The 25,474-nt window shown below is 49.0% G+C and overlaps 10 protein-coding genes across 10 annotated transcripts; 5 read left to right on the forward strand and 5 right to left on the reverse strand.

The window, feature by feature from the left end:
• Nucleotides 1-229: 229 nt before the first annotated feature.
• On the forward strand, nt 230-2,349 carry MET17 (Homocysteine synthase; the record flags this gene model as incomplete). The annotated part of the gene is made up of 15 exons (XM_036772165.1): nt 230-249; nt 309-423; nt 478-503; nt 565-607; nt 666-793; nt 844-862; nt 915-933; nt 986-1,140; nt 1,194-1,248; nt 1,306-1,347; nt 1,398-1,463; nt 1,520-1,644; nt 1,737-1,855; nt 1,908-2,208; nt 2,272-2,349. The coding sequence occupies 15 exons, from the start codon at nt 230-232 to the stop codon at nt 2,347-2,349; spliced, it is 1,311 nt and encodes a 436-aa protein (XP_036625811.1).
• A 79-nt stretch (nt 2,350-2,428) lies between these two features.
• On the reverse strand, nt 2,429-4,195 carry PC9H_002530 (uncharacterized protein; the record flags this gene model as incomplete). The annotated part of the gene is made up of 6 exons (XM_036772166.1): nt 2,429-2,987; nt 3,044-3,309; nt 3,376-3,461; nt 3,520-3,743; nt 3,800-3,958; nt 4,023-4,195. 6 exons carry the CDS (start codon nt 4,193-4,195, stop codon nt 2,429-2,431), a joined length of 1,467 nt encoding a protein of 488 aa, XP_036625812.1.
• A 641-nt stretch (nt 4,196-4,836) lies between these two features.
• On the reverse strand, nt 4,837-5,808 carry PC9H_002531 (uncharacterized protein; the record flags this gene model as incomplete). The annotated part of the gene is made up of 6 exons (XM_036772167.1): nt 4,837-4,869; nt 4,940-5,095; nt 5,150-5,230; nt 5,281-5,373; nt 5,439-5,623; nt 5,676-5,808. The coding sequence occupies 6 exons, from the start codon at nt 5,806-5,808 to the stop codon at nt 4,837-4,839; spliced, it is 681 nt and encodes a 226-aa protein (XP_036625813.1).
• A 1,493-nt stretch (nt 5,809-7,301) lies between these two features.
• PC9H_002532 (uncharacterized protein) lies at nt 7,302-9,192 on the forward strand (the record flags this gene model as incomplete). Its single annotated transcript, XM_036772168.1, has 18 exons — nt 7,302-7,353; nt 7,406-7,424; nt 7,483-7,558; nt 7,615-7,628; nt 7,684-7,738; nt 7,788-7,831; nt 7,880-7,924; nt 7,977-8,011; nt 8,064-8,107; nt 8,161-8,185; nt 8,247-8,258; nt 8,314-8,378; nt 8,431-8,531; nt 8,586-8,702; nt 8,756-8,802; nt 8,861-8,867; nt 8,932-9,061; nt 9,112-9,192. The coding sequence occupies 18 exons, from the start codon at nt 7,302-7,304 to the stop codon at nt 9,190-9,192; spliced, it is 969 nt and encodes a 322-aa protein (XP_036625814.1).
• A 1,543-nt stretch (nt 9,193-10,735) lies between these two features.
• Nucleotides 10,736-11,689, reverse strand: PC9H_002533 (uncharacterized protein; the record flags this gene model as incomplete). Its single annotated transcript, XM_036772169.1, has 6 exons — nt 10,736-10,768; nt 10,834-10,989; nt 11,044-11,124; nt 11,177-11,269; nt 11,320-11,526; nt 11,582-11,689. 6 exons carry the CDS (start codon nt 11,687-11,689, stop codon nt 10,736-10,738), a joined length of 678 nt encoding a protein of 225 aa, XP_036625815.1.
• A 1,216-nt stretch (nt 11,690-12,905) lies between these two features.
• PC9H_002534 (uncharacterized protein) lies at nt 12,906-14,788 on the forward strand (the record flags this gene model as incomplete). The annotated part of the gene is made up of 17 exons (XM_036772170.1): nt 12,906-12,957; nt 13,013-13,031; nt 13,091-13,166; nt 13,218-13,231; nt 13,285-13,339; nt 13,394-13,536; nt 13,590-13,624; nt 13,675-13,718; nt 13,770-13,794; nt 13,850-13,861; nt 13,915-13,979; nt 14,037-14,137; nt 14,191-14,307; nt 14,362-14,408; nt 14,467-14,473; nt 14,529-14,658; nt 14,708-14,788. 17 exons carry the CDS (start codon nt 12,906-12,908, stop codon nt 14,786-14,788), a joined length of 1,023 nt encoding a protein of 340 aa, XP_036625816.1.
• A 1,688-nt stretch (nt 14,789-16,476) lies between these two features.
• On the forward strand, nt 16,477-18,026 carry PC9H_002535 (uncharacterized protein; the record flags this gene model as incomplete). Its single annotated transcript, XM_036772171.1, has 3 exons — nt 16,477-16,537; nt 16,593-17,459; nt 17,524-18,026. 3 exons carry the CDS (start codon nt 16,477-16,479, stop codon nt 18,024-18,026), a joined length of 1,431 nt encoding a protein of 476 aa, XP_036625817.1.
• Nucleotides 18,027-18,538: 512 nt separating this feature from the next.
• On the reverse strand, nt 18,539-19,493 carry PC9H_002536 (uncharacterized protein; the record flags this gene model as incomplete). The annotated part of the gene is made up of 6 exons (XM_036772172.1): nt 18,539-18,571; nt 18,632-18,787; nt 18,841-18,921; nt 18,973-19,065; nt 19,123-19,329; nt 19,386-19,493. The coding sequence occupies 6 exons, from the start codon at nt 19,491-19,493 to the stop codon at nt 18,539-18,541; spliced, it is 678 nt and encodes a 225-aa protein (XP_036625818.1).
• A 2,304-nt stretch (nt 19,494-21,797) lies between these two features.
• PC9H_002537 (uncharacterized protein) lies at nt 21,798-24,168 on the forward strand (the record flags this gene model as incomplete). Its single annotated transcript, XM_036772173.1, has 20 exons — nt 21,798-21,849; nt 21,899-21,917; nt 21,978-22,053; nt 22,103-22,116; nt 22,167-22,221; nt 22,274-22,317; nt 22,369-22,413; nt 22,462-22,500; nt 22,555-22,591; nt 22,648-22,672; nt 22,731-22,742; nt 22,785-22,855; nt 22,914-23,014; nt 23,067-23,183; nt 23,238-23,284; nt 23,338-23,344; nt 23,405-23,534; nt 23,586-23,645; nt 23,824-23,941; nt 24,062-24,168. The coding sequence occupies 20 exons, from the start codon at nt 21,798-21,800 to the stop codon at nt 24,166-24,168; spliced, it is 1,176 nt and encodes a 391-aa protein (XP_036625819.1).
• A 120-nt stretch (nt 24,169-24,288) lies between these two features.
• Nucleotides 24,289-25,128, reverse strand: PC9H_002538 (uncharacterized protein; the record flags this gene model as incomplete). The annotated part of the gene is made up of 2 exons (XM_036772174.1): nt 24,289-24,830; nt 24,882-25,128. The coding sequence occupies 2 exons, from the start codon at nt 25,126-25,128 to the stop codon at nt 24,289-24,291; spliced, it is 789 nt and encodes a 262-aa protein (XP_036625820.1).
• Between the last annotated feature and the right edge of the window lie 346 nt (nt 25,129-25,474).

Genomic DNA, 25,474 nt, shown 5'->3' on the forward strand with positions numbered 1-25,474 from the left:
CGACAAGGTTCCTGGAGTCAGGCTATCGGTCAATGCTGGGACTCCTCTACCCCTCTACCACAGCGGTTATTCCAGACGGCGCTTTTTCTGGGAAGTTTCGCCCCTTCTTGGCCTTTGTCTAGATGGCGTGATTGTTGGAGTATGGAGCACGCAATATACTCCTCGAATTGGTATATATATCTATGTCCTAACTACTATAGATGAGCCCGTCCAAATCCCCTCAGAAGCCATGGCGAACCCCTTCTACAAGTGAGCGCATCGCAAAGTGTCTCCCGAAGACGACCCTTTATTGACACTTACGTTCGCAGAGAGCCCGAGTTCGATACTTTACAGCTCCATGCGGGACAGGAACCAGACCCTACCACGAACGCCCGTGCCGTGCCAATTTACGCGACTACGAGCTTTGTTTTCAATGATTCTGCGGTGAGTCCTCAAACCATGCCAGAATTCCCTGGCTGTCCTGACAGGGGACTACAGCACGGCGCCGATCTCTTTGGATTAAAGTTCGTGGATTGGCCGAGCGATTATTTGCTCTTTGCGTCTAACCGATGAGCCCCCCACCAGAACATTCGGCAACATATACTCGCGTATTGGGAACCCTACAGTGGTATGTCCCTGATGAGTTTACGAGAAATCAGGTTCTGATTAGTGCCCAACGGTTCTAGGACGTATTTGAGAAGCGAGTAGCAGCACTCGAAGGAGGCGCCGCGGCGGTAGCAACATCTTCTGGCCAATCTGCCCAATTCCTGGCTATCTCAGCCCTCGCTGGCTCAGGCGACAACATCGTATCATCGTACGTGTAGTATCGCGTTCACATTCATTTCTTGACTTTATCACCTATAGATCTTTCTTGTACGGAGGCGTAAGTCGTTCGTTCGTCGTCTCCAGCCTGAAACTGAAACAGTGACGATCAGACATATAACCAATTCAAAGGTACGACTAAGACCCTCTGGTTGTAACCTTGGTAGCTGAATATCCTTGGTAGTGACGTTCAAAAAGTTCGGCATCGGCGTCAAATGGGTAACGGAAAACGACCCCGCTGCATACGAAGCCGCCATCGACGAGAACACCAAGGCGATATTCATAGAGAGCATCGCCAACCCAAAATATGTCGTTGCGGATATCCCTGCATTAGCTGAGGTACATTGCATTGGGCTTTCCAAACGAACGATGCTCATGTTTTCTGCCGGTAGGTAGCGCACAAGCATGGTATCCCCCTCGTCGTGGACAACACATTCGGCATGGCAGGTAAGCATAGGTAGCATCTTAGCGCGTACACAGTGCTAATCGCCTAATTTGTGGCAGGATACCTCATCAGACCCATATCGTTAGGTGCAGATATCATAGGTTCGTTTTGCCTTAAATAATCTGTCAATCTGACATTGACCTCCGTTTAGTCCACAGCGCCACTAAGTGGATAGGCGGACACGGCACCACCATCGCTGGTGTAATCGTAGATTCAGGCAAGCATCATACGTGAAGTATACCGGCAATGTACTAATTGAATAACTGGATATAGGCAATTTCGACTGGACCAAATCAACCAAATTCCCCGGATTTACCAGCCCTTCGGAAGGGTATCATGGTTTGGTCTTCGCCGAAACCTTTGGTTCCGTCGCCTTTGCCGTCAAAGTCCGCACCGAGGTAAGTCGGCTATGAATAACATTTCATTATGTAGAATCCGAAGCTCCATTCTCGTGGATGATTTCTGACGATTGATCGGTTTCATTAAACAGCTTCTCCGAGATATTGGTCCGGCGTTGAATCCGTTCGCCGCGTTCCTTCTTCTTCAGGGGCTCGAGACTCTGAGTCTGCGAGGTCAGCGACACTCGGACAACGCTCTTGCTTTGGCACAGTGAGTCTACCCCCTCGCATTAGGTCATCACCGATGCTAACTCGCGTCGCAGGTGGCTAGAGCAGCACCCGAGCGTTGCATGGGTATCTTACCTCGGACTTCCTTCCCATCCTTCCAATGCGATCGCTCAGAAACTCCTGAGGGCTAAGAACGCGTATGGTGGAGTACTAAGCTTTGGCGTAAAAGCAGACGCCGCAACAGCGAGTAAGGTTGTCGACTCTCTCAAGCTCGCCAGTAACCTGGCGAATGTGGGCGATGCAAAGACGCTAGTCATCCACCCGGCCACTACGACACATCAGCAGCTATCTGATGAAGAGCAGCTCGCTTCTGGTGTTACCCCCGACTTGATTAGGGCGAGTGTTCCTTGGTTTGCCCATTCTGCGAGAAGATTACTGATCACTATATGGAATTCGTAGGTTTCGGTTGGAATTGAAGCTATCAGCGATATAATTGCTGACTTTGCGGAAGCATTGAAGGTCATTCCTAGTCAGTAGATGGGACAATGGTGAAGTGTAACTTGGATAATCTGTATCATTATGGGACGCGTTTGGACGAGCGATTGTCAGCACACGTTTAATGGCCCTGAACATCCGAATCAGGGAATACCCAGTAGCGACCTACGACGTAAGTGTCTCCCTTATACAACGCCGGTTTCTCTCCTTCCCTAATCCTACCCATCCACTTGGCTGTCAAACCCGCCACCCGGACGAACAACGTCCCGTCAAGGCATTCTGCGCCTTCGAGACCTGTATTGATGAACTCGACGTCTCCAGCTCCCCGAGTGCCATACAAAGCACCGTAATGAGCCAACGCGCGCATGAGTTTGGGGAGGTGCTCGTCGACGTGGACGATGCTTGATTGGAGGAGGGGGAGCCAGGGGTTGGGGGTGATGGCTGACGGAGACGACGGCGAGGGGAACGTCAGTACGAGAGGCGCTGGCTGCGGGCCAGGAGGTCTCGAATAGGCGGTGTCTGCTTTGAAAAACCCTCGTATGTCGGGTCGCTGGCGCCCGTGGCCAACCCACCAAGTCAGGCAGACCATCATGTACGACCGAAGAAGGAGCACTTGAGAACGAGGCGAAAGGTACGGCAGGACGGAGGGTAAGAAGAGACTTGATGTAACGAGATGCATACTGATGGGTATCCAGTCAATGGCAAGGTTGTAAGAATGGGAAGAAGGGGAACCCACTAGAAGAAATCGGCGTGCAGAATATCTCCTCCCTTCCAGGTGCTAATTCCGTAGATAATCGTGAAGAACCAAACGAGCTCCTCGAACTTCTTGGGGACCATCGTGGGATCGGTGGTGTCCAAAGTCCACTCATCGACGTACGACTTGATGATTAGCCCAACGTCTTCCATGGTCTTCGAATAGATCGCGAACGGGTCACTAACAACACGGTTGTCCAGACGGCTGTCCGCTAGCATTCGTGCCATCATCTTCAATGCGTGGATATTCTCCTTCGGAGCTTTTGCCGTTGGATTATCTTCGAGGACTAGCTTTTGCATAAGGTTTGTACTGACGACGATGCTTTGGCTTGCTGCATTGAATAGCTCAGGGTTGATGACTTTGGTAGAGGTCGTCTGGTGTATCGCCGCAGATGCCAAACCTAAGGCGCAAAGCTCCTAGTCAGGACAGCCGATAGGGGGGAACAGGGATGAACATACCTTCGACCAGCATACCCGGGATGTTGAGTTCTAAGCCATATCCGATATGGATGAGAGGGTGCACGATTGCGTCCAGCAGACGGCTAAGCATCTGGGGGTTCTTCTTCCCATCAGATTGCGATGGGAAATTCATCTCATTGGAGAATAGATATTTCTCAAGGACTTCGGAGACAGTATGGTCCTGTAGGACCTTGTAGAAGAAATGCATATATGCATTGTAGTACCTAATGATCATTGAAGTCAGAGATGCGACATGCTCAAATGAGCAAGGGGTACGCACGCGTGGTCCCCGAGATGCTCGACGAAATTACTTTCGTCAATCGGACCAGGAGATCTAAACGCAGGTTTCTGGTACGAGCAATTGGACTTGTACGCTGCCTTTATCACGTTCTCGTCGGCCCCAAGCGACCAAAGTGCCAACATATGGTGAGTCGCATGGCTGTTCACACGTTCAAGAGTTCGTCAACAAATAGCGCCATCACGATTGGCAGCAAAAATCTCACTTGTGTCGACCGTAATCATCGATGTATACATGCCATTTCTTGTAGTTGTCTTGCAGCACTTCGCGCAGAGCGGCGGTCGATGCTGGTGTGGATCCAGGATACACCTTCGGAGAAATGGCTGAAGGTGGATGAGGAGATGGGATAGGATAGAGCTTTGCCAGGTAGTTGTCCATTGTATGAGAGACTGAGTGTTATGCTGGAAGAGCCAATCGTAGGAGTATATATACCAATCGAGATGCATATGAGATCAATATGATGACCATCAATGCACGTTCAAAGAGTGGTCGTGGTTCTGCTCAATAATCAATATGTCACCAGACGCTCGCCAGCCCCATGGAACTTCTCGTGTGACCATCAACTGAATAGAGGCGGAGCGAGCCAACTGGACAAGGCGGCTTTCGACCGAATGAAGTATCTATCATGGTAAACAGCCAAAAGAAGTACGTACGAGGGAACGAAGTACGCGCTTAAAGTCGGCTGGACGTTTAAGGGCGTAAGACATGCGTAGTCATCCTGAATAATAAGTGTTTGGTGTCAGGACACCCATGAGAGAGACGAAACATCCGAATGACCGGTGCTCGCTGGCGATGAATCGGCACTGATGTGATTCGGAGACACCTGCTGGGAATGGTAGTTCTGTGAGAGACAGGCGGGCCGTTGATGCCAGGGAGAGAGCTTAGACTTAGACGTTTCGAGGTTTCAACGCGTATTCTGCTGGCTCGCTCATGAGAGGAACAATGCAATCATGTTAACTAAGCATGACATCCAATGGTTGTACATACACCCGATGCAAACACCAAGCACTCGACAATCTTCAAACTTTCAAGGGCGTGGTGCGCAGATAGGGCTACGTGAATCAAACCATCAGTTCGATACATAGGCGCTACAAAGGCGGCCGCCAGGTAGCCCATGCTTACCTTGTGGACAGTGTGCTCCGGAAATAGCGTCTTGGCTTCTTCGTTGCTAACGGAGGGGTGGACAATCACATCGTCACCCTTCTTCCAATTAACGGGGGTAGTGATACGGTGCTTGTCTCCGAGTTGCAAGGAGTCGATAACTCGGATAATTTCGTCCTGCATGCGCAAGTTGTAATTCTCCGGCGGAAAAGAGGTGTAATATAGACATACAAAGTTGCGACCGGTGGACGCGGGGTATGCAATCGTAAGACGGATGACTTTCTTGGGGTCGATGACGAAGACGGTTCGGATCTGGGGGTACAGTAAGAATCGCTCGGTCTATCAATAAAGGGACAACTCACAGTAAACGGCAACCCTTTGCTATCCTTGTTCGTCGCGTCTTGATAGTCAAGCATATCGTACAAAGTTGAGATCTTTCTGTCCGCGTCGGCAATCTGGACAATGACGCACCGCACGGCATTAGTAAATATGGAGGATGTATCATTCGCGCTTCACTGACAATAGGGAATTGGACATCGGTAGGCGCAGTTTTAGAGCCAAAATCGTTGATATCCTGCACCCATTTGTGATGCTCCTCAAGGCCATTAGCAGAGATCCCGATCACCTTGACATTGCGGGCTGCAAAGTCAGGGGCACGGCGAGCGACTTCTCCAAGCTCGGTGGTGCAGACTGGAGTGAAGTCTCCTGGATGGGAGAACAAGATGGCCTGTATCACAACAAATCAGTACAATCGTACGAGTATTCCACTGAAAGCGACCTGCCCATGAATCTCCAATCCAATCATGGAAATTGATGGTCCCGGCGGTGGTCTCTGCCTCAAAGTTAGGTGCAATATCGCCCAAGCGAAGGGATTGATGATGTGTGGCCATTGTTGTGAGGCTTAAAGTTGAATGAACTTTGCCATCTTCGCCAGACAGCCTCATCTTTTATAATCTACACGAGTGGGCCTCTCTCCCAATGTAGTGCACCAATGGTGGAATCAAGTCTAGAACTTAATTATCAGAACCAGGGCAAAGACTTCGAACTCACAGGACCCACTTGAGCATCTCGAGCATCAGACCACGACTTATGGGGGCGGAGACTCCTCGTTATTAGAACCAAGGCACAGAGATATCGAACATTTGAGCGGAACAATGATGTTGATTTGAACTTTGGTAAATTTCCCAGTGTTTGTTATTAGATGCACCAATCAGAAGGGACGTGAGCGAGTTGGCGTCGTTCCGTTGCCCTATGTGGTTCTCCCGGCTCTGGTCCTGGAATTATGGGAGCTGGCCATGCAGCGGGGAGAGACAGAGCGACAGCGTGCTATAAATGAGGAAAGCCGAAGGATCTAGCGGGTCGCGCGTGGGAGTGGGGCCTGATAGAATTGCGCGGGCTCCAAAGCTCCAGTGAAGGATGTCAGCATCAAGCGACATCCTCAATTTTACGTTCGACACCGCGTGTTCACGATCGAACGCGTCCATTTCACCTGGCCGTTCGAATTGGGGACTTGATGGTGGGAGTCGCCGCGTCGCGACGGAACGCGTTGTCCATATTTGGTAATCCATCAACAAGTGCACGTCGCACTGGCAGGTTCTTGGCTGAAGTACTGCAAACGTATCCACGAAACTGCTTCAGCACTTGGATGTTCGGGCACGAACTTGTAGTTCCTGCGCACTACTCACCTCTGCCACTGTGCATGGATGCTTCACAAATGTCTCTTGCAGACTCATGATCAAGTGGGTTTCGCCTCAGTATCATAAGTGCCCAGGAACTTCTGCCAACAACTTCCACTGACAGGTTGCGCCATTTAGACTGATGGAAACGCAATATCTCAACCTACTGATGCGTTCAACATGGGAGACTGTCGCCCCCCACCCAGAATAGCTATGATGATGGTCTTCGACAGCGGAACTTTTACTAGTGAAATTTGGAAACCCCAATAGATTCTCCCACTGTCAGCATAGAAACTCGTTTGAAGCTCTCAAACCTCCCCCTCCGAAACCTTGGTTTTGATCGGCGTTGGTGAGTCCAATTGCAAAATCTAGTCCTTGTTTCTAACTTTGGCGGAAAGAAATCATGACCAGGAAACCAGATGATAGTAACAGGTCTAGTCAGAAAACACCTTGATTATCGGCCGCATGAACTATCGTGGCACTCAGCTCCACATCGAGCCCGCCAAAGTTAGCCGTGACAAGTACTCAAACCGGTCAACATAATGAAGTGACAACATGATACGAACTTCTTTGTCCATTTGGCCCAGACCGTGAACTTGAAGACACTCAGACACTAAGGGCACCAACCAGATCTTCTTGAATCACACCGAAATAAAGTCTATAAGTACTAACCGCCTTTCATTCAGTCGACATCGAATATTCCCGTAATGGATTATCCTGGCTTGGATATGAGCACAACCTTGGGCCCCGTGTATTGGGGTGAGTATTATACCGTCATCTTCAACGTTGTGCTCAGTTTTGATTAAACTAGGGACTGTTATTTCCTTGGTGTATGTCACATTCCTTAGCTACTGATCTTAGGCTGAGCTTGGTTTGCGGACACTCAAGCCTTGGAGGAATAACTGTTCTTCAAGCCTACATATATTTCCCCCATCCTTCCGACCGACTATTCATCCAATTAACGGTCAGTCGTGCCCGTGGCTATACAAGAGTCCCACTCTTAACCCCTTATTTCTGTAGGCGGGATCCATGGTGTAAGACCGTGCAGCTAAGGCGTGCAATTAGACATTGATTGTAGCTCTACTTCAGAGTCTTTGACTTTGTCTCCAGCGCTCTTGTTGCGCAATCAGTGTATTATTACACGGTTCGTTCCCATTGTTCAACTGTCATTTTTGCTCAACCAGCGTCTGCAGGTTCCTCATTTCGGTTCAGTCGTCCCTCTTGCTAGCATAACCCCGTTCGTCTGAATGTTCTGTTAAATTTCGCCAACTAACTATTATATTAGGGAGCTTTCTGCGGAATGCCTCCTTTCAACAATCATCACATTCATGTTCGTATACCTCTACAAAAATACGAAAGCGGCTGTTGATATCGGCCCTCAGCTCACAGTTGTACTTCGTTATCCAAATCAATGCCGGTTAGTCCACATGTCAACTTGCTCTCAACTACTCGGTTCATCTGTGGTCTAGTTACCAAGACCGGTCGCGCAAGTCGGATAATCCCTATCTCCGTTGTATGTTATCGATTCATCCACAATGTCTATTTCTCCATCTAACGTTCGAAAAGGGGTTGTTTTCAATCCTTGCATTCGGTATGTTTACTCCTTTATACATGGGATGCAGAAGGCTTTAACATCCTTCCGTCTGGTCAAGTATTTGGCGTTGGTGGGTAATTCCTCTCTGTGTTTTTGCCATTTCTCAATTAACTGCCTTGATCCAGCGTGCACTAGCGTCATGTTCATTTTTCATCACAATGTACTGGATAATCGGGAAGAACACTTTGAGGTATGCCTTCAACCCCAATCACAAGTAATCCATTGAATGTGGCCTACTTTAGCGGTTTTTCGGTTTGGCTAAAGGGTTTGGTGCTCTCACAGACATCATCGCTACGATTGCTATGTGCAAGTTGCTATCAGATTCCAAGACTGGGATTACTTCGTAAGGATGTTCAATGATAGCCCGGATGCCTGTGGCCTCTGAATGTTGTCGCAGCACCCATAGCCTTCTGAAATCTCTGATCCGCTTCATTGTCCATCGCGGTGTGCTCGTGACCCTTATTCAGACGCTCCTTCTCATAACCTTCTATGCTGTGCCCTCTAACCTTGCTTGGTAAGTGCCGCTCTGGCATTCGTAAATCATGCCATTCTCACATCTTTACTTAGGCTGGCCTTCCATGTGAACGTAACGAAGCTTTATGCGAACACTTTCTGTAAGTTTATGCTCTGTCTCAAACCGCTCCCGCAGGCAAGGATTGACGGCAATTATAGTTGCCATGTAAGGTTACGAAGCTCGAATGCTATTCATATTGATTCATGAGAACCTTTCCTTCCCGACATAGGTTGAACGCACGTGAACGCCTCAAGGAGCGATACACCCCAAACACGACCAGCATCACTAACTTCTCCCAAGGTCGCCTGTCAACAAAACAGGCAGCTGCTAGTAATAAACAGATGGACACAGCCTTCCAGGTATGCACATGCTCAGCGTACTATAATCTAAGAGACTCAGACCTTTGCAGGATGCTTGTGATGATGGGGGATCATTCCCAATGCACGCCATGCCAACGGTCACCAAAACCGTCCTCATATCTGATCTCTGAAGGGCTCTCGATATGCGCAGCTTCAGAGTCTGCCCAAGGACCGGTTCATATCTCTCCTGTTCTACCCTCCAAATTCCGAGTCGCCTGTCCCCCGTCGCAGTCGTTGGTTCTGTAGTTTGGTCATGATTGGTTTCTATACTGGAACTTTTAAAGTATGTGGTAATTGTATCGTCAATCAAGTTCGACTTCTTTCATCACCCATGGATGCGGAAATCTGTGGATGTCACGAGAAACAAGTCTCGCGACACGCTCCGCGTTTGAGTACGAGTAATCCGACATCGTTGCAGTTCAAAGTGACACAACTGGTCAGATTGGCGAGGAACAATTTGACCCTTCTCACCCGGAATTCTCTAATCATGGCATGAATAACGAGCGGGACGAGTTCAAGTTAAAGAAGTTTGTGGATTGGTATAACGGTCGAGGGTAAGTAAAGTCGGTTCTTGCGGCATGTCTGCAACAGCCTCATCCTCTAGAGATAACTATTCGTGGCTCCTTCAAAGCTCGGCGAAGATATTCCGCTTTTAGAAATTCGCAAAATAGAAAATCTGGTGACGAGAGAACTGTGACCGGATCGTCTTCTAAAGATGGCTCCGAGCTGAATAGCTTCGATGGCCCGTGTGGCTCTCACAAGGGTTCGACATGTTTAATTTTACTGACTTGCTTCCCACTACCTTCAGATATTGTAACGATATGCCTCCCGCTGGAAGGTAACACTGCTGCACCATACACTCGCGCCATTGCTCCTGCCCTCCTGAAAGACTGCCCTCCTCCGGCGCCTACTCCTCTACATCTTTCAATTTCTGGCCTCCGAGGTAAGCACGATGGCGGAGCTTCTCGTTGTGGTACTACTTCATTGCCACGATGTACTTCTGAGGTAATATTACCTGAAGCTCGACTTGCTGACTCCAGCTTCTATTTCAAGGATTTTCTAGACTATTGTAGGTTGTGGGCCACTCAGTCACAAGATGAGCCCCCACACAGTACGAACCATATGGACACCTTACGGTGTTCTTGTATGAACGACCATCGGATGTATAAAAGACCCTAGCCGTTCAACTTCAGGATGTTCATTGTGCAGAATCTGACATGCGCCTATACTCTACTATCCTCTTCTGGCTGCCTACCTTCATCAGGGGGGTCCGTTTCGGTAGGTCTTAGTGTGCTAGGTCACATAAACAACCCGATGTTGACGTCCCTTCAGTCAGCACCCAAAAGCTCGTCTCACAAGTCCCTATACCTCCCAAGCAATGTATCATAGCAGAGACTTGGCCGGTCGGTCCAGGTCAAGATCTTATACCACAAGCTCCTGATTCAGAACTTCAACAAATACTTCGTAGCGTCGACCCGAAACTCGTCATTAGAAAACTTGTCTCGTTTAGAGCAAGGCATACACTCTCGGAGCAAACCGATCCCGTCCAGCGTAGGAGACCATATGCCTCCACTTAAGCCCACCCTTATCATTAGCTCATAAAAGACGAATCGTAACAAGTGAATTTCCCATGATGGTGCATACGTATAAACAGCATTGGATACTTCAGACATCTTAGACTTTGAAAGGAGTAGTGCGGAGGTACGGCTGCAAATTAAATCGAAGTCGTCAGCGATCTAAACTTCATATATAAAGGCCGTTTCTTATCATACCTTATGCACAGTGTGCTCCGGAAATAGTGTTTTGGCTTCTTCGTTGCTGACGGAGGGGTGGACGATCACATCGTCACCCTTCTTCCAATTAACGGGGGTAGTGATACGGTGCTTGTCTCCGAGTTGCAAGGAGTCGATAACCCGGATAATTTCGTCCTACAGCAGCAAGTTGTGAATCTCTGGCGGAAAAGAGGTGTGATATAGACATACAAAGTTGCGACCGGTGGACGCGGGGTATGCAATTGTAAGACGGATGACTTTCTTGGGGTCAATGACGAAGACGGTTCGGATCTGGGGCTACGGTAAGAAAGTCGCTCATCTATTTAATGAAGAGACGACTTACAGTGAATGGCAAGCCTTTGCTATCCTTGTTCGTCGCGTCTTGGTAGTCAAGCATCCCATACAAAGTGGAAATCTTTCGGTCAGCATCCGCAATCTAGACGACGATCAGTATATACGAAGACCTTTTCTTTGTGGTTCACTGACAATGGGGAATTGGACATCGGTGGGCGCAGTTTTCGAGCCAAAATCGTTGATGTCCTGCACCCATTTGTGATGCTCCTCAAGGCCATTAGCAGAGATCCCGATCACCTTGACATTGCGGGCTGCAAAGTCAGGGGCACGGCGAGCGACTTCTCCAAGCTCAGTGGTGCACACTGGAGTGAAGTCTCCTGGATGGGAGAACAAGATGGCCTGCATCACAACAAATCAGTACAATCGTACGAGTATCCCACTGAAAGCGACCTGCCCATGAATCTCCAATCCAATCATGGAAATTGATGGTCCCGGCGGTGGTCTCTGCCTCAAAGTTAGGTGCAATATCGCCCAAGCGAAGGGATTGATGTTGTGCGGCCATTCCTGTGATAGCTACTAGATGAAACTTGGAGGAAGGTGACTGCCATCTCCATAGTTAACCAGGTACTTATAAATGAGTTCCCGAGCTTGTTCATCAAGAGTCCTCATGTGAGTCCTGCATGGACACTGGCTCCAGACGCATAATCGTCACATTGTAACTTACCGTTCGGACAGTTGGGGGCTTCGATGTGTGGGTGCTCTCCCATGGTGCCAATGTAACGCATTGAGGCGAAATCCACGGATCTTGACATCAATCATCGATTGTAGACTAGAACCCTTGATTGCACGGAGACTTCGAGGTAACGGAGAAGACCGTTATGTCGTAGTCGGGGACAAGTCGGGGATTCCCCGAAATGTAGAAGCGCCCGAGACTCCAAAGTTGATCTCCTCCAAAGTCAACTACTAATCCATTACTCCCGCTCTTAAGATTCGCAGATGACCTCAATATTTGTACTGTTTAACTGATGTAGCCCGTGCGTTTCTATAGTATGCGCAGTGAATCAACCAAGAATCAACACCTTATAAATGGCTCCATTTGTGCAAGCCATCAAAGTTCAAGTACGTACATGTTGTCTCTTCTTCAGCAAAATCTTGATACATGTGAACGGCAGGTTGCGGGGTGACGACACTCTATCTACGCCCTCCATCATGGAAGCTAGCTTGCCAGCCTGAGGGAGCGTTCTCGAGCCCACCATGATGGCGGCATTGGGCGGCTGGTAGCTCCAATAGTTCTGGCACCGGAAGCGTAGAAGTGTACGAAGCACCCACGACTCTCAGAAGCTTTCATTTGATCGGCGTTGGTGAGTTCGTATCGGCGGTGCTCTGTTGGTGGCCTGTGAATGAAAGTACCAATTTGTGGTATCACTGACTTCACCAGAATCATTCGAATCGACACGGCGACATGGTCTTGTTGGCTTGAGCCTGGCTGCCAAAGGGTCAGCCAGACGGCCCTGTGTCGAGCCCGTCAATGTCAGTCGTTTTACTCAAACTGATCGACATAATGATGCATACCCCATAAGCAAATTAACCCGACAACGTGAGATGAACCTATTGCTTAAGGTTCATGTCGCGGCCCAGTTGGGCCCAAAGTAGATAGCCATCAACGTCTACATAGAGGCGCCAAGTACTCACTTAGGGGACTTCTTCAGGCTGCAGCGAAGCAAAATCTATATAAACTGCAACCACCTTTCTGTCTAATTACACCGAATACTCCTATAATGGATTTCGCTGGCTTGGATATGAGCTCAACGTTGGGTCCTGTGTACTGGGGTGAGTTTCAATCGTTGAACCGTCATTTCCGGCACCGTGCTCAATATTCAACCAGGGACTGTTATTTCCTTGGTGTACGTCCCATCCCCCCGACTACTGACCTCGAACTCAGTCGCGCTTGCGGACGCTCTAGCCTCGGAGGAATAACTGTCCTTCAAGCCTACATATACTTCCCTCATCCTTCAGACCGTCTATTCATCCAATTAACGGTCAGTCATGCTCATAATCTCTCAAGAACCTTGTGCTGAGCCTCTTAATAGGCAGGATCCATGGTGTAAGACTGCTCAAGCGTTCAAATACCAGACATTGATTGTGACTACACTTCAGAGTCTTTGACTTTGTCTCTAGCGCTCTTGTCGTTCAATCGGTGTATTATTACATGGTTCGTCACCTTCGCCACTGTTGGACGAGTTTACTGCTGAAACATTGTCTTCAGATTCCCCATTTCGGCTCAGTAGTCCCTTTGGCCAGCATCACACCGTTCGTCTGGGTGCGAATACTCTACCCCACTTCGCCTACTAACCATCCCATCAGGGAGCTTTCTGCTGAATGCCTGCTTTCAACAATCATCACATTCATGTATGTGTTTATCCCTAAAGCTGCAGAACGGTCATTGACATTAATCCCACCAGCTCGCAGTTATACTTCGTTGCGCAAATCTATGCCGGTAGGTCCACTTTTCAACCTCCTTCCAAATTGCTGTACATTGTGCTGTAGTCACCAAGACCGGTCGGGGAAGTCGGGTAATTCCTATCGCCGTTGTACGTCATTCGCAGTGTTTATGGCACCATCTAACGTCCATCTGCATCAAGGCGTTATTTTCGATTCTTGCGTTCGGTAGGTGTATCTCTGTGGGATCCACAAGACTCTAACGTCCTTCCGATGGGAAAAGTGTTTGGCGTTGGTCGGTCTCTCTCCTCGCTGACTTAGCCGCTCCTCATCTAACAACCCTTCCAGCGTGCACCAGTGTCATGTTCCTTTTCCACCACAATGTACTGGATCACCGACAAGAACATTTCGAGGTACACTTTGGTTCCATTCCTGCCACAAGATTCTTCTCTAAACATAGCCGGTGACAGCGATTTTTCGGCTTGGCCAAAGGCTTCGGTGCTCTCACAGACATCATTGCTACAATTGCTATGTGCAAGTTGCTGTCGAATTCCCGGACCGGCATCAATTCGTAAGAATGTCCATGGATTACTTGTATGTTCGTGCCTAAGTGTCATTCTACAGCACTCGTAACCTTCTTAAATCACTGGTTCGATTCGTTGTGCATCGAGGCGTTCTTGTGACTCTCATCCAGACACTCCTTCTCATAACATTCTATGCCATGCCCTCTAACCTCGCCTGGTAAGTGCTACGTGGTGTTCCATTGAATATCCCCCACTTACATCATTTACTTAGGTTGGCCTTCCATGTGAACGTCACGAAGCTGTACGCGAATACTTTCTGTGAGTATATGTTCTATCTTGAACCACTCCCACATGAAAGGATTGACGGCAACTATAGTTGCCATGTAAGGTTACGAAGCTTGATTGTTATTTATTCCCTGAGCGCTTCTTACTACGCAGGTTGAACGCACGAGAACGACTCAAGGAGCGATACACACCGACCACGACAAGCATCACCAACTTCTCCCAAGGTCGTCTGTCAACAAAGCAGGCAATCGCTAGCAACAAACAGGTGGATGTGGAGTTCCAGGTATGCATATGCTCGGCGTGCTATGATTCAGAGACTCAGTCCCTTGCAGGATACTTGTGATAATGGGGGATCGTTCCCGATGCACACTATGCCAACGGTCACCAAAACCGTCCTCATATCTGACCTTTGAATAGCACACGATGTTTGAAGCTATCTCGTAGTTTGGATCTCTTCTTATCTAGCCGTATTAAGTTCTCGAATTTCCGAGTCGCCTTCCCCCATCGAAGGCATTGGTTCTTTGTTCTAAACATGACGGTTCCCAAATGGAACTTGACTGTACAATCACCGCATACTTCGAAAGTTCGACTTCCACTAAAATGGAATACGCAATATATCCAGAAAGACAAGCCTCAACTTATGTGACACATTCTGCGTTTGAGTACGAGCACGGGGCCCTACATTCTACATTGCAGCAATTCAAAATAGCGCGATTTATACAGCACTAGCTAGATCTGTCTTCCTTCAGGCTGTATACCCGAAACGCATATGGACTCCCGAAGGTTCTAGATGTATTGGGCTGATGGTGCTCTGTCCTTCGACGAAGCAAGGGAAAAGTTGTCGCTGGAATCCATAGGGGCAGTAATTGAAACCCAGAGTATCAGGTGATTGCGTTGTTGAGCCTATTCGGCGCGATGGTCAGTCAACAACATCAGTGCCACTCAAGCTATGTTCGCCACCAAATCAGCAATCGGATGTGGGCCATTCATGGAAAATGTGCTCAGGTTGCTTGCTGTGGTAGCACCTGCTTGATTCACGATCCCATCCAGAGGCATCTTGTGAATATTTGGTCAACGACTCATAGTACATAGATTCACATACCAGTACAACTTGCCCCTTGGCCGGAAGTCACATTCAGTTACTTTGTCTAGTCCAGGTAGAGGTCGGTTTCAGGTTATTTTAACGCATCTATCTCATATTTTTCCGTCAAGGACGAACTCGAACTCATCTACGCCAATGGTATTCTCCAGGCAATTATTGCGGTATGTCTACAAATTTTCTGTCTAGGAATACTGCGCTAACTATACCATGCATCTCTAAAGCGTAATACGAAAAGTACGGCTGCCCGGCTCCTTCGAGGTTCGGCAAATGCATCCCGCTATCAGAAAGTCACTGTTCAAGGAATCTGGTGACGGATTATTATGAGAGCTGAATGACTGCTGAGAAAAGTCTTTCGTGGCCAGCTGCAAATTGTATTGGCGCTTCTAAAGATGGACCCAAGCTGGGCGGCTTCGGTGGTGCGTGTCTAATTTCATTATTGACTTGCTTCCCGCCAATCTCAGGTATCGTGGACCGTATGCCACACGATGGAATGCAATAGCATCGCACTATATGCTCACTGCTGCTCTGCGGAAAGACCACTTTCCTCCAGGGCACCTACTGTTCTACATACTCAAATATCTGCTCTCCGAGGTAAGCCCTTTTAGCACAGTGACGAAGCTTCGATGAAGCGTTCCGTATGTTTCTGTGATACGATCGTGGTGAACCCCTTCGATAATACCTCCAAATAACCGACCGGTGCCCCTCTATCCCCTTTCCTTCCTTATGGTTTGCACTCGTATCAGCAACTGTACTTCATCACCACGATGTGCTTTGGCTGCTGTGAGATAATTCTACCTGAAGCTAGATTTGCTGACCTCCGTGTTCTATTTCGAGGAATTTCTAGACTATTGTAAGTCGCGGGCCACTCAGTCACCAGATGAGCCCTAAACAGTACGAACCATATGGACACCTTATGGCGTTCTGAAAATCGAACAAGTATAGGATATATAAAGGATCCTGGTTGTCCAACACCAAGATATCCCTCGTCCAGAATCTGCCATGCGCTTATACCTTACCGTCCTTCCATGGCTACCTATCCTCATCGGGCAAATCCATTTCGGTAGGTACTCTTGATCTGCTAGGGGATGGACTAATTGATGTTGAAACCCGTTCAGCCCGCCCTCAAAAGCTCACCTCTCGAGTGCCTATACCTCCTGAGCAATGCATCATAGCAGAGACTTGGCCTACCGGCCCAGGTCAAGATCTTGTACCACAGGCCCCTGATGCAGAGCTCCAGCAAATGCTTCGAAATGTCGACCCCAAACGTATTGAAGCCATTATCCAAAAGCTTGTCTCGTTCGGAACACGGCATACGCTTTCGAATCAAACTGATCCCGTCAGAGGTATCGGTGCTGCAAGAGACTGGATCGCATCCGAGATGCGCTCCTTTTCTCAGGCTTCAGGTGGGCGAATGAAAGTTTCCGTCCCCAGCTATGTCCAAAAGCCGGCGAACCGAATTCCCGTCAACACCGTCATCAGCGACGTTGTGGCTACACTACGAGGCTCGAGCGAACCCAACCGCGTGTATGTCATCTCAGGTCACTACGATTCCCGCGTAACCGACATCATGAACTTCGCCGATGACTCGCCTGGAGCCGATGATGATGCCTCCGGTGTAGCTACCGTCATGGAACTCGCCAGGATCATGGCTTCTCACCGACCAGCCGCAACCATCGTCTTTGCCGCAGTTGCGGGCGAAGAACAGGGATTGTATGGTGCAGACTTCCTCGCGCAATCGCTGGTGGACTCTGGGGTTGATGTCCAGGGGATGCTGGACAATGATATCGTGGGGAGTTCCACCGCTGACGACGGCACTCGTGATCCATTCGTTATACGCATGTTCGCGCAGGGTGTGCCCTCGAGTGAAACGGCCTCTCAAGTCTCAACAAGGTTATCCGTTGGTGGCGAAAATGATTCGCCAGCAAGACAGCTGGGCCGGTTCGTGACTGAGGTTGCAGCCAACGATGTGACTGAGATGTCCAGTTAAGCGTCCTTGGTGATACCCTCTATTGTTGCCGCCTACTAACGTCATCGCCAACCTTTCAGTCGAAATGATATACCGTCAGGATCGATTTCTCCGTTCGGGAGATCATATCCCCTTCCTCCAACGCGGTATCGCAGCAGTTCGATTCACGGAGCCTCACGAGGATTTCAAGCACCAGCACCAAGACGTTCGCGTCGACAACGGCGTTCAGTTTGGTGATCTCATCGACTTCGTCGATTTTGAATTCACAGCCCGAGTAGCGAGGGTTAACGGTGCCGCATTGTGGTCTCTGGCCAACGCCCCTGGCACGCCTAAGAATGTCACCATCAATACGTCGGCGCTAACCAACAACTCTACGCTTACCTGGGCGCTGGACAATCATGCGACAGGGGGGTATGAGATTGTGTATAGGAACCCTCACGAGCCATTCTGGACACACGTCGTTCCCGTTGGTCGCAGCAACACAGCGACGCTGAAACTGTCTAAAGACAATGTCAATTTGGGTGTAAGGGCTGTGGGATCCAACGGGTACAAGAGTCCAGCAACCTTTCCGTTCCCCGGTTAGGACGTTTTGAAGGCACGGTCTGTACCCATGTAGATGATGGGCGTTCATCTACGCAATAGACCCTATGAATCTCATGTCTCATCAATGACCACGTTTTGGATTCTCGCCCGATCGTTCGTCGATGGTATTTTTGAAACGGTGTTGCATTTCTGCGATCTTCTATGTACCAAGGTGCTTGAGATATAAACTGGGGCCAAAGTCGTCAACCTACACTCAGCGTCGACAGGAGCTGTTTCATAGGGGATAGGGATAGAAGACAGGAGGGCTCCCTTCAGACCGAAACCGCAATTAGGCTGATAGTATCTAGCATCAGGATTTGAATCGTCAATACGGTATCTATTTGCGTGCTCAATGCGCCACAGCCAAGATCAAGGCGTAGGAAGCCGTATGTCTGCATTCAAGCTTAACCTTATCATTGACCCATGTTTGACGAATGGTAAACAAGTGAATTTTCCATGATGATATACATACATATAAACAGCAGCGTGTACTTCACATATCTTGGACTTTGATTAGACTTTGAAAGGAGTGGTGCGCAAGTACGGCTGCCAGATAAAGTCGTCAGCAATCTGGACTGGGTATACAAACACCGCTTCTTATCATACCTTGTGTACAGTGTGCTCTGGGAACAGAGTTTTGGCTTCTTCGTTGGTAACAGATGGGTGGACAATCACGTCATCGCCCTTCTTCCAGTTGACGGGGGTAGTGATACGGTGCTTGTCACCAAGTTGTAAGGAGTCAATAACTCGGAGGATTTCATCCTGTAGATAGAAGATGTAAGCTGATGAAGCAGATATCCTGATAACGGACGTACGAAGTTACGACCAGTGGATGCGGGGTATGCAAGTGTTAGGCGAATGACCTTCTTAGGGTCAATGACGAAGACCGTTCGGATCTGAGAAGAGCAGGTAAGAAACCAGTTGATCTACGTTATTGCGACACTTACAGTGAACGGCAAGCCCTTCGCGTCTTTGTTTGTGGCATCTTGATAGTCAAGCATGTCATACAAAGTAGAGATCTTCCTGTCAGCATCGGCGATCTGAAACACGGTGAACGGTGCGTCAGAGATCAAACTAAGTGTTCAGTGTTCACTTACGATGGGGAACTGGACATCAGTGGGAGCCGTTTTGGAGCCAAAATCGTTGATATCTTGCACCCATTTGTGGTGTTCCTCGAGACCATTGGCTGAGATACCGATCACCTTGACGTTGCGAGCAGCGAAGTCAGGGGCACGGCGAGCAACTTCTCCAAGCTCGGTGGTGCAGACTGGGGTGAAGTCTCCTGGATGGGAGAACAAAACTGCCTGGAGATCGTCGGATCATTAAGACATCTTCGCCCATTGGAAGTAAAGATGCTCACCCATGAATCTCCAATCCAATCGTGGAACTTGATGGGCCCAGCGGTGGTCTCCGCCTCAAAATCGGGGGCGATGTCACCGAGACGAAGAGACTTGTGTGCAGCGGCCATTGATAGTATGGGGGATTTGCTACGAAGGTAAAGTTCAATTGACTGTGTGCTTTCCCCCTTTTATATATCGTGGATTGCCAATTGGAAAGTCTTGCGAATCGATCACCAACGAATGGTATCACTGATGCAAGTATGGCACCATCCATCTGCTATCCTGAGCCGTGACCTGCTTGGGTAAACCACTGCACACGCTCTAGGCAAGGAACTTTTCCTTGACTCTTCCTTTTCAGCTTCGTTCTGCCGATAGACTATGGATCTTCAAATAGATCGTGATCAACGTAGATGTGGGCGATGAATGGATGACCTCTAATATAATTTCAGGACCTACACCCTTGCCCATTGATCGTCTTTCGTGTGAGGTGCAGCTTACTTGCAAGACGCTCGTGGGATGGCGTGAGAGTTGTTGCAATAGGGGCATCCCACCGGCTATTACTCTCGATTGGACACGAACGTTCAACGCAGGACATCGCGTATCTGTTATTGACATGCTTCTGTGCACTCGTAGGCGCAATTATAGCAATCTCTATTTGACGACATGGACCCACCACCGTTTTCACAGGCCTAGGAAAATTCATCGCCGACGAGGAGCTGCTGGATAGAATGGTTGGATCCACTCTGATTGAATTTTGTCGCTCACACACCGTACTACAATAGGCACACGATGAGCACGCGACCATGATGCATGAAGCTTAGAGGCACTAGGGCTGTGATGGCAAATTCGCAGCTAGGGCGGCGATTGTTTCCGTGTCCATGAAAAGATGCGAACACGGCGACTTTCAGAATTAAGTGCCAGTGGGTGGTAAGAATATGCTAGCACGAGGTAGATCTAAAATGCCGACTTTAAGGGCGTCGAGAAGCGACAGGTATGTTGGTGCCTGGTCGGGACCGGGAGCCCCGCCACTTCGCACGTCCTATCCAACTGTTGCGTTGCAGAGGCCTACACCATGAGCACTCACTTCGCATGGTGACGGATGAAGCGGGGAAACCTGCGATGATTACAGTGCGTTGCATAATAAACTGGACTGATCGCCCGTGAAAATGTGTTTGTTCTTGCTTGATTGTGACAGGATCATCACGCTCCCCCGGCGCTTACCTGATTTCGTGCCTTTCGATGTCGCCGCCATGAATGGGCTCAACAGCGACGGCTGTGAACGCACACAAGTCCTTAGCCATCCGCAGCGTTGTCCACGAATGAATGTGTCGCGTCGAACACAGGCTCGACCAAGCCCAGCCCAGCCGTGTGTACGTTGGTTAGTTTTGTCGTCGACACTGGATTCATCTAGCCAGACGAAGTATGTAGCTGGAAGGTGACCATATTCGCCTTGCCACGTTGCTCGAAGGAGCTCATTCCGTTCAATGGCGGCCTTCGCAATTTGTTTGTGGGTCAGCGAAAGCCTGTGAAGGCTACGAGAGATCGTCGCCAGCGAAACATCGATATCGCGGTATGTTGAAAGGTGTTCCTGTAGCTCGTCAAGATATATTGCAGGATTTGCTTCGAGAAGCGAGGATATGTAGTTCAAATCGTTGATATCGAGGGCACGATGGCGTCCTCTCTGGCGCGCGAATGGGTTACTGACGATGCCATAATCTCGATCAAGTTGGAGGACGGAATAAACCGTGCTTCTGGAGCACCCAGCAAGCTGCGCTATTTCTTCCACCTCTTTCTTCTGCTCATACCGCCAAACGAGAATGTGTTCACGCAGATCTTTCGATAAGTGAGGTGCCATAACGAGTACGAGCTGATACGGTGATATCACTACTAATATCCCGGCGCTTGATGCGTGACATGTCACGAGCAAACTCAAACAAACAGTTTTCAGATCCGGCGTTGTCCAGTTTATTATGCAACACACTGTAGGATCATTTACACACAGTTTCCGTGCCTCTGTTTGCGGAAGTTACAGCCCAGTACGGCATTTATGGAATGATCGCCTTTATATATCCTGTACTAACTCCGATGAGGAATAGACATACGATGGAAGGCTACGGAAGCCTATTCGCCCTCACATAAAAAATGCGATCTTCCCGCTTCTACCTCCTGTACCATCTCAGCCTCCGGGGCGGCACCAATTCGGTACCGCCTGGATACTGCCGTCCCTTTTGAAGAACCAGGACGTCAATCAGACTTCCGGCCTCTCGCAGTGGAAGGTAATGACATTAGGGTCCGGGTCGTTCGATCAACCTTTCCCTGACCTTGTTGAACAGGAACTGCAACATGTATAAGATATAAATACGCCGTCCTCTTATCTTTTTGCTCGGTTTGCCGTCTGCTTCTTATCCTCTTTTCCTCTCTCGCGCTCTGCAATGGATTTCGACGGCTTGGATATGAGCACGACTTTGGGCCCTGTCTACTGGGGTGAGCCTTGGCTACCGTTCCTCTGCAATCGAAAGCTCAATTCTATTAGGCACTGTCATTTCGTTGGTGTAAGTTGCGTCTCGAATCCCTGACGAACTTGAGCTGAGCCAACGAAAACGGATGTTCAGGCTTGGGGGAATCACCGTTCTCCAAGCTTACACATATTTCCCTCACCCCTCAGACCGTCCCTTTATCCAAGTAACTGTGAGTGAATCCTCTCGTAGTATCCTTCGGGTTCCTAAACTACTCACAGGCGGCTTCCATGGTGTATGTCCCCCCGCCACGATCAATCGAACAGATTTTTACCATACTTACAGAATCTTTGATTTTGTGTCATCCGCCCTCGTCGTTCAATCGGTGTATTACTACTTGGTACTTCGCCTTCGCCGTCCAGGAGGCAAGTCCCGCTGAAATTCTCCAACAGGTGCCGCATTTCGGTTCTCTGGCACCGCTGGCCAGTATAACACCGTTCGTTCAGTTCTCCGAAGTGCCTTACTGTACGAAATAAACGGATTGTAGAGAGCTCTCCGCAGAATGCCTGCTTTCTTCAATCATCACCTTCATGTAAGCGTTTCCCAAGTTGCCTCCGGTTCAACCACTGAACTTTCTTAGTTCTCAATTCTACTTCGTTGCTCAAATCTATGCTGGCAAGTGGCGCGTGTACTACCTCTGACCCAGTTCTCTAAACTGCGGCATAGTTACTAGGACGGGTCGCGGAAGTTGGATGGTCCCCGTTTTTGTGGTGAGTACACCACGTAACGCTTTTCTTTGTGTCGGTCGATTTATCTTTGATGATAGGCTGTATGTGCAATCCTTGCACTTGGTACGTTGCTTCGTTATCAAATAGGTTGGAAGGGGTGTTGACATCTTTGTTTGTCAAGTCTTCGGTGTCGGTAAGAATTCTTCCTTTAGAACTGATCAAATTTTAATTCCAGAGTTAGCGTGCACCAGTGTTATGTTTGTTTTCCACCACAACGTACTGGGAGACCGCCACCGTCATTTCGAGGTAAGCCATCTTCATCCACACCAATGAATACTCGCCATCCGACACTTCGTCCGTCTAGCTATTCTTTGGGTTAGCCAAGGGGTTCGGGGCTCTCACAGACATCGTTGCTACCGTAGCAATGTGCAAGTTGCTCTCCAACGCTGGGACTGGCATGAGCTCGTACGTCCTCACAGCGGCCCACCTACTACCATTGACTAAAGGATACATACAGAACTCATAGTCTCCTTAAATCTCTGATTCGTTTTGTTGTTCATCGTGGCGTCCTTGTGACTTTGATTCAGACGCTCTTACTGATAACGTTCTACGCTGCCCCAGCAAACTTGGCCTGGTACGTCTCGTCAGCGACACGACAAACGTTCCAGAGGCCTGAACGTTTTCATAGGATGGCGTTCCATGTCAATGTTACGAAACTCTACGCGAATACTTTCTGTGAGCCTCTTCTGATCCCTTTGGTCTACTGAATCATTGAGAATAGCCTGCAGTTGCTATGTAAGTTGATCTACACACGCCCCTAGCACATAATAGGCACTAAACGGGAATTCGACGCAGGCTAAATTCGCGGGAACAACTCAAAGACCGCATTGGCGTAAGCACGACGAGTTTCACCAACCTCTCACAAGGTCGCCTGCCCACCAAGCAGACAGTCATGAGCGCCAAACAGATTGACGCAGAGTCGCAGGTACCTATGCACTGTATCTGATGCCTCATACCCTGATTTATCCCTTATCAGGATCGAGATTATGATGGTGGTGCCTACCATATGCACTCCATGCCTACAGTTACCCAGACGGTGATGATATCTAATCTCTGATAGACATACGGACCATTTCCTTGCATATTATCGACTCTGCAATGCGCGTTTATAAACTATTCGTTGTTTACCGTTCAATGAACATTGCGATGCACCTCAAGGCTGATCATCTGATCCCTCCGGAAGTCTGCGTAAACCTGTATCCCGTATTGCTTAGTTGTCGCTGTACCAAGGATTCATCATACCCACCCCTCCAGTTAGCAACATGGCCACTGGCATAAAAGCCCTCTACGGTACTTCGCAATCCCCAATCACTGCCAACGATACTCCTCAGGGTGAGTTGAGGATCGTCGTATCCTAAATACTGATTGATCGTCCATTTAGTCTAAACCAACCGCTGAGCTCCTTGTCGATCCCGCCACAAAAAAACTGCTGTGTTGAATCCCGACCAGTAGAGGGAGAAAGGAATGTCCTGGTCGAGACGGAGACAGCCCGAGAGGAGTGGAATGTACGCACAGGCGTGCACGAGCACGGCGGAGCTGCCGTCGTCCACCCTATATAGCAATCACCAAGATCTGGCACTAACAGCTACTTTGATACGAAGAAACAACTAACATGTACTTGAGAAATGCACAGCTCAAATCGTATCTCAGTACTAATAGCTCCAATTACTCACCACGGCTCATGATACCTTCACATATCTTCCTGCTTGGTGCCACCAGAGGTGTTCCTCCGGCTCGCCCTTGACTCCCCACCTCCGACCCTCCTTCCAAATCTTCTCCCCCTTAGTATTCAGCGCGCCTTCTATCCAAAGATGAGTGGGGCGATCGAGTTTGCAGCCGTCGAAAGCGAGCTGCCACAAGGGAGTCCAAAGCTTCTGCCACCACGCGACATCATCACGAGGGCTTCGTACATGCTCGAAGTACAGGAGGACTCCTCCGGGCTGAAGGACGTCTCTGACTAGCGTGGAAATAGTGAGTTCCGGGCTGGGTATACTGCACAGAGTCAGGACGGAGACAATGGTGTCCACTGCGCCGACAGTCGAGAGGATGGTTTCTGTGTCTTCCGCGCCACAAGATAAGATGACCAACGTGCCATCAGCTTCTTCGAATCCTGCTGCCTTTGCCGTCGCGCGAATTTGCGGATGCATCAACACGTTGGGTTCCAAAGCGACGTATTTAGAGACTTTATCGTGGTCCAAGTAGTTAGCTGTATGACCGTGACCTGCGGATTGAAATTTAAGACGTTGTGTCATTCAAGTAATATTGTGCGCACCAGCACCAATATCCAGCACTAATCCATGAGCATCCTGGGTTATCAATCCAATCTTGATTTCACGACTGTTCCCGTCGATTCCGTTAGCAAACAGCCCCCAGACATAGGACATGACAATACGCGACACGAGCGCTGGCTTCAGGAGCAGGGAAGGCGAGGATATTACTGCTTTGAGTGTACCGGGCAGGGAGGCCTGCAGTGCATACCGAAAGTCCGTTAGAAAGCCAAAGGCAGCACTAAGCTTCATGGTGATTGTTTGTATAAAGTGGTCGGCGCGAGCGAGAATGGTCGCCAAACACGGCAGCGAAAGTGGGAGGGTTCCAACTAAGCCGCCCGGTACTGAGTAAATACATAGGTCTTATATACTAAAAGTTCAGGGCAAAGGGTATGGCTGCAAAGAATAAAAGAAGTGTGTCGAGTAAAGGTACATGTCAAGTAGCAGTCCGGTAAAGCCCAAGGTCGCTACATCCGACTCGGATCACGCGATCTTGAATAGCCTCGTACAGTGCTTGAACATGTAGGAAATGTTCGGCCATGAATTTATGATTTGGGCTTTGCAACGCATGCTGGTCTCTATGCAGCTCAATGGAACA

Source organism: Pleurotus ostreatus (assembly GCF_014466165.1).
Source record: "Pleurotus ostreatus strain PC9 chromosome Unknown scaffold_11, whole genome shotgun sequence".
Lineage (NCBI taxonomy): Eukaryota > Fungi > Basidiomycota > Agaricomycetes > Agaricales > Pleurotaceae > Pleurotus > Pleurotus ostreatus.